Source organism: Phragmites australis, chromosome 2, assembly GCF_958298935.1.
Source record: "Phragmites australis chromosome 2, lpPhrAust1.1, whole genome shotgun sequence".
NCBI lineage: Eukaryota > Viridiplantae > Streptophyta > Magnoliopsida > Poales > Poaceae > Phragmites > Phragmites australis.
In genome coordinates, this window is record NC_084922.1 from 1,414,852 (window position 1) to 1,422,265 (window position 7,414).

General features: G+C 39.9%; 1 protein-coding gene across 1 annotated transcript; it reads left to right on the forward strand.

Moving 5' to 3' along the window:
* On the forward strand, positions 1 to 5,813 carry LOC133892793 (uncharacterized). Its single transcript, XM_062333746.1, has 9 exons — positions 1 to 365; positions 1,657 to 1,718; positions 2,289 to 2,447; positions 2,564 to 2,669; positions 3,079 to 3,261; positions 3,852 to 4,017; positions 4,639 to 4,946; positions 5,262 to 5,351; positions 5,446 to 5,813. Exons 2-9 carry the CDS (start codon positions 1,704 to 1,706, stop codon positions 5,499 to 5,501), a joined length of 1,083 nt encoding a protein of 360 aa, XP_062189730.1. The 5' UTR covers positions 1 to 365; positions 1,657 to 1,703; the 3' UTR covers positions 5,502 to 5,813.
* Positions 5,814 to 7,414: the final 1,601 nt, after the last annotated feature.

The window sequence follows — 7,414 nt, forward strand, 5'->3', positions numbered from 1 at the left end:
ATACACTCTACCCATGACCAAACGGTGCAGATTCTCACTCGCCACACCAAACAGCATCCCAGCAGCTGTCGCTGCCGAAGCGCAACCCGGCCGCCAATCCGTCCATCGGCCTTCTCGGCGGCGAGTAGAGAAGAGACAAGGAGACGAAGGCGCAGAGGAGAACTGCCCATCTCCTCGCACGCATCAGTTTCCCAGTGGTTCGTCTGTTCGTGTCACCCCTGCCGCCTGGTTCTGCTCCTCCGCCCCGCCTCGTCTCCGACCATTCACTCCTGTGCGACGGTCTTCCCCGAGCAGGGAAAGATTCAACTACGCCGCAAGAATTGTTCTTTCCGTCCGCTCCTTCTGGGAATCTCCGTTGCTCTCAGGTTATTTCGGTTCCGTGTAATTCTTCTAGGAAGTTTCCCTGGGTTTCTTGGGTGGGATTGGTGGGCGCTTGGATGCGTGCTTGTTGTTTTCTCTGGGTGATGAACTTTTCTTTTCTGTGGGTTGCCGGATTTGGAGTTCGAATGCGCTGGAATTGTTTAAAAGATTTGTGGGGCTCTTGCTGTTCTTTCCCTGTGATTGTTGCGAGAACAAAATGGGTACTTGGTTCCATTCTTGTCCTTTTCTTCTCCTTCCTCTTTATGTGCAAAGTCGGAATCTTTATGTGGGCTTAGATTCTGCAACAAATTGTTAGGGTAGTTCTTGTTCCTCCTTGAAATCCTCGTAGGAATCTTGCTTTGGAAAATTGTGCTTTTTCTAAGAGCGTTCTTGGGGGGGGGGGGGGATCCTTCTGACCTTAGTGCGCTTGGTAGTCATATTGCAGAAAAAATTGTTTATTTCTTATTGTACTAAACTAGATGCATCTATAATTGGGCTAAGCGACCTTGGGCCCTTTGTGTTTTTTAGACAAAGTTTGTTGTTTTTTTCCTTCTCCAAGTTCTTTGCAAATCCTGCTAGGGGCGTTGTTACAATCTGAATTCTTTACTGTTGAGCACAATTAGTGCTACTTTTGGACTGATAAGTTAACTTTTGAACTTAATGATGCATTACTATCTGTTAGTATAAGGTTTGCTGTTTTTTGTTTTCTACATCTTCGTGATGCCAAGAATATTATGATTCCGTGGTATGAATATGATTATATTTTACCTGCTTGAATTTGATGAAATACTAACAGTTGTTTAACCTTAACTTTGGTAAGCAATTCTCCCTATAGAATATCAAACCTACTACTCTTCATATAACCTTAAAGGACCCCTTAGATATGCATTGTCCCTATTAAATTACTATAGCGGTTTTGTTTGAATAAATTGTGGTGTTCGCTGGCTAGAGTGCCGTATCAAATATCAATACATCGTACTATACATTTCTTCTAAAAGGGTAAACTGAGATAAATGATACGGCAATGTCATAGTACCAGTTGCAGCAAGAGTATTTTTGGTAGAGTAACGTGGTTTTATGGTTATTTTCTCCCTGCTGAAATATGACATCATTTTACGGGTATGTTTGGATTCTAGGGGAGGAGAGCCAATTTGGCTCTCCCTAAAAAACAAGAAAATCCTTGTCCACCTTGCCCAAATTCAAACCAAGCAAAGAAACCAAACATGCTTGCTTGTCCTCAAACCGAACATACCCGTATGAACTCAATTATAACCCTTTTTATATTTTTACTGTCAGGAGAAGCATTGATCCTAGGACTTGTTCATTTTATGTTATAAGCTGCAATGAAAGATTCTCAGGTGAGTTTGCTTGCTACTGCCTTCAGTCCTTCATTCTTTATTAAGGATCCTTGTGTTATGTTTTCCCTTATCATCTACAATAAACATGATGGCTGGTTGATTTATACAGTGCAAGTGCACGGCTTTTCCCTTCAGCTGACTGCAAGTGATATGCTGTATACAATTTGTATTGCATGCTAAACAGTTAGTTTCTATAAATTTTGTTGGTAATTGGATGTTTCTATGGGTTACTGTACAGGAGCAAGCATATAATATTAAATCTCAAGAAAATAGTTGCGCTGAAGATACATTCTTTATGTTATGTATCTATGTTATTTAGCAATTGTGGTATCAATAATGAAATTATTACCCTTTTGTTCAAATGATTCACTCTTTAATGCCAATTGCCAAGGCCTCTGCCCCCCCCCCCCCTCCCCCAAAAAAAATGATTCACTCTTTAATGCCAAGGCCTCCTTTTTATTTGTTGCTGATATACTCACATTGGACTGATGTTGCTTTCAATATTACCATTTACCCCCTTTTTTGCCTTCATGACAATTGAAATATGTTACTTAAGGACTTTTGTTACAGGATATTCAGAGCACGACAGAGTTGCAGTCATCAGCACAAGGTACTAATGAAGTTCAAAGTCAACAACCAATGGCCACTGATGCTCCTGCAGGAGATTCTGGTTCCTTGTCAGTAGCTAGTAATGACAATAAAAAAGTCTCTCGTGAAGACATTGAACTTGTAAGATTTCAAGCTACTCTATGGTCTTTACAGGCTCACCCTGGACCAAATGGTATCCCTCAGCACTTGCAGTTTTACACTTTTGCTAACTAACTGAACTTTACATCCTGTCACAGGTCCAGAATTTGATAGAGCGTTGCCTACAGCTCTACATGAACAAAGGAGAAGTTGTTAGGACTCTTTCTACTCGTGCAAGAATAGAACCTGGCTTCACTACTTTAGGTGATGTTCGCAAATTCTGTTGGTGATGACATTTATGTTTAGATATCTTTTATATTTACTAGTTTTATCCACACTATGGGCTTCTGGTGGGAAAATTCATGTTGATCTTTGTTTTTCTTTTCACATACCAATCTTTCATCTTATTCAGTCATAAAAAACCATGCCCAATCAGGTTAGTGATCAAAATTTGCTCAATATAAACACATAGTTTCTCTATGAGTGCACAGTTTACCCTATTAAGCAATGATGATTGTTATTTATTGAAATTGCTGGGGACAAATGAACATTTTGATATGTTCTGTGATCAACTTCTGTTATATTACGCTTTTTGTATATCATGAATCTAGTTATACCCCTTAGAGTTCTCAAGTTCCACTGCTCGTTTGTTTAACGTTCTCTTTGTGTTCAGTATGGCAGAAACTCGAAGAAGAAAATTCTGAGTTCTTTCGGGCTTACTATATAAGGTTGAAATTGAAAAGGCAGATTATCTTGTTCAACCATTTATTACAACACCAGTATAATGTGATGAAATATCCAGCACCTCCAAATGCTCCATTGACTCCAATACAAAATGGAATTCATCATATGCCAGGTATGTCTGTGTCTATAAGTCTATTTCTGGAAAGTGACTAAATAAATACGCTCAGTTTGGAATTTTTATTATCACGTTTTCCTTAGCTTTAATGTACCATCTTTACCTTCAACTTGAAATGTGGACCTTCCCTGTTGGATGATCTCCTCATCTTTCCTGTGATTCTAGGGTGAAAATATTAGTCTCGTTTGTTGGGGCCAACATTGGCTCAATGTAGGTGATAGTCATGGTACTGTGGTTTGATTATGCGTTTGGCTTGCATTGCAGAGAAATAAATATTTACTGTTCAGTGACTGGTGTATGAATCTTAGTTTGTTAAAGTCGTATTCATCTCAAATTAATTCTCTTGAAGTATAGCATCCCTGCTTAACATATTTGCATGTGAGTTTTGTGGAATTTCTCTTTCATCTTGTCAGCTGTGTTAACAAAATATAGTTTTCTACACCAATGCACTGTTTTATAGTTACTTTTTATTTTTTTAGCATGGTTTAGCCATAGTTCAAGTGCAGCTTCAATCATTGACTGATAAATACACATGTAGAAAAGTATCGTTGCCATTCTTATTTAATGCAAACCTGGTTCCAGTGCAGTTACCAATTTCCCAATGGGGTATCCAGTACTTCAACAGCCTATCATGCCTGCTCCGGGACAGGCTCACATTGATCCAGTGGCCTGTGGTCTGTCCAGCGGTCGTGTAGTGAATGGGATCCCTGCATCAGGTGGCTACCATCCAGTTAGAATGAACTCTGTAAATGAGTAAGTATTACAACTATCTCAGTTATTGTTTCCTTCAGGCTGTCATATCTGTTCAATCACGTTTGAGTATATCTTGGTCTAGTGAATCATATTATTTTTCTCCATATTGGAAGATTGGAACATCTTATTCTTACAAGTGGTACTTCTGGTTACCCAATAGTTAAAGCATGTCCTGTATTTACACATACTGAAATAAAAGGCATACACATTTTCAAAGCTTACTGTAGAAGTGTTTAGTTTATAATTTGTTAGTATGACTATGACACAATCAAACTGTTACATGATACATGTCTACTACACTGTTTGCACTTCGAAGTAATGTCACAGGTTGCTGATCCATTGATTTGTTGACTTGGCGACACCATCTCCTTGTCCAATTTTATTTTCTTCCACCATCCAAAAGTTTCTTATTAGACTGCTTGTCCTATTTATTATTTTGCTATCCCATGGCTCCAGTTTCCGTTATACTGTTGTTGCTGCATATGTAGAATTTTGGCTTTGTTGTCCAATGAACTTTCAGAATTCATTTCTACAGTTGGTCCTTTCTTTCTTTTGTTCTTTTCTTTCTGGTGCTCTATTCACGTTCATGAATCTTATTATGCTACTTGGATGTTGCTGAAGCATGGTTGTGGACAATGGTGTGCCTGAAGCACCTCATGCTGGTGCTACCTGCAGTGCTATGTCATCAGAGATGGCTGTGAGTCCCTCATCAGCTGCATCAAGCAACCATGCTCCTTTTACGCCATCGGAGATACCAGGGATGACCATGGATGCATCAGCCCTAGATTCGGCGTTTGGATCTGATGTAGGGAATATTGGATCTCTGCAATTAGGACCGGATGGGTCATCAAGAGACTCCATCAGATCCTTAGGGCAGCTATGGAATTTCAGCCTTTCTGATCTAACAGCAGATTTGACAAGCTTGGGAGGTAATCCCTTGTTTGAGAACACTTATGTATATTTCTTTTGTTAATCAGCACATCCATCATTGAAGTCCAAACTTAGCATTATTGATCTACTTAGACTCAAAACTAAAAGATATAATTTACTTTTATTGGCTACTTTTGTGCTGCTGGTTGCAGTAAAGAAATACAGTAGTACATTTGTCCATTGAGAAAACGAGGAGTAAAACAGCAATAGGCTGTAATAGTTGAAATTATAGTGTTACTCGTGTAGTAAGATTTTTTGTGTGCGCGTGTGTATTCTTTACTGATCATCAAAATCACTGTTGCTTTCCACATCAGACTTGGAAGCTCTTGAGAACTACACAGGCACCCCTTTCCTGCCTTCAGATCCGGACATCTTGCTTGATTCCCCAGATCAGGATGATATAGGTAACTTGAAATCTCCTTGTGATGTATTTCGTTCATGAAGTACAATGTAACATTTTTACTGACTCGTCAATTTGAATGTTGAATATTTTTCCAGTTGAGTATTTTGCTGATGCCATCAATGGATCTCAATCGGATGAAGAGAAATCATAGTGAACAACTGAACATAGTATAATAGTCCCATTCAGGCTCAGGCAGGGGTGTCATCTCATTTAGTTTAAATTTGCTGCAAATCTAATGGTGTATTCGCACACAGGTGAGGTAATTCCGTAATTGCCTTTGCCACTAAGGAATTTTGTAGTTGTTAATCCTAATTCTTTTGAATAAAGAGTTGATGTGGCCTTCACCTGAGAGAAGTTGCTGGCCACGAATGATGAAAAGTTTACAGTTGGTGCCTAACCTCAGGAACCCTTTGTATTTGCTACCGAAGTAAACAGTTCATGTGGGGTCGCTCCTTCTTTTGCTTCTTCGGTTGTCTTGCACAGCCAATGGTCCAACGCAAAAATATAGCTTCTGGTTTGGACAGATGTGTCAGCACTTTACACGGGTTTTCAGCTGAAATTTGACATGTTTCATGTAAAATTCTAGGCAAAATGCTGTACGTTTACCAAATGCGTGTTATGTATTGAACATGCAACGGTGATCTGGCTGGAGTTGTGGTTGGAGAGCTGGAAGGAGGTGTAGTGCAAGTTTGGGAGTTGCAAGGTTCTAGGTGCCATCTCCATGCTGCAACTTTACATGCTTACAAGCTAATCAAAACAGTAATACCAGACAAAACGATCAAAAATACTTTCCCTTCAGATTGAGAAGTGGGGACGTATCTGTTCTGCATGCTTCAGCGTCATCAGAGACTACATTTGTGGCATCGATCAGAGACGACATTCGTGAGATTTTGCTGCAGGGCGAGTTTGGTCTTGGCGTTTGAGGTTCCTGAAACTAAGGAAACAGACGACGAGATGGGCGTCCGTTTACGGCGCGGGGGAGGGCGCTAGAGTACGCGTGAACGTCGGCGTGCGCGTCGTCGCATGGATTGCCTTTGTCTTGCCGCGGAAATCATGGGCTGACACGGGGCTCCGGAAAGTGCCCCGTTCACCGCGAAGATCCAAGGATCATCCAGACAACGAACGGGCTGCGAATTAAGGCGATGATCGTTTGGAACGCTCAGCTCGCGCAGAAATCAGGGCGTTTTGGTTTGTCCGAGGCACCAGCGTGAAGGGGCTGATTAGTTACCCGCATGAGATGATTTGGTCTTACGGATACATATAATTTTAATGAAAAGCGTGTTTGATTGTTCGTATATATGATTTCAGTCTAGTTTGGTGTATGTAAGTATACGTTTGTAGCTTGGTTCTGGAAGAAAACTCGATTCAAGTTTCTCTCTGTAGCCTAACTCAACAAATTCAAATTTCTGTATCTGCTTATGCAGATAGACTCACGGTTAATGTTACGAAATCACTTTTATGTAAGCAAATAATTACAATCTCAACTCTTTCATCAATTCATACAGTCTCAAATTCGATCAACCAAACAGAAATTTAGCCCAATCCATCTAGATAGATACAACCAACTAAATATTTTTCTTTCCAACAAATATGACTCCACTCAGTATGTTTTTCTCATATTGTATATACAATCCACACGGGCGATGCGCCATGAATGCAAAGTGCTCGATCTCAACTTGCCACTTAGCTTAGTCTGTTCAAACAAATACCACCAACTAAATATATATTTTTTCAATAAATATGATTCAAGTCAGTATAATTTTTTCTCAGATTACCTATACAATCCACGCGGACCAGGCACCATGCCTTGCAGGTTGGCTTGCAGCTTCAGCAGAACGCGCTGAGAGATTGTGCAACGGCAGTTTCAACTTCCAGGTGGAGTACTGGCAACCTGACATTAGAACTTCTGCACTGATTCTCAGATGATTGTTGCAAATAATTTCTCACGTACCACTAGTTAAAACTTAAACTTTTTAATATATTATTAGGCTCACATGTCATAAATTATGATGAATACATATGTCATAGACACACGATAATATATCGAAAATTTATGAGTTTCTA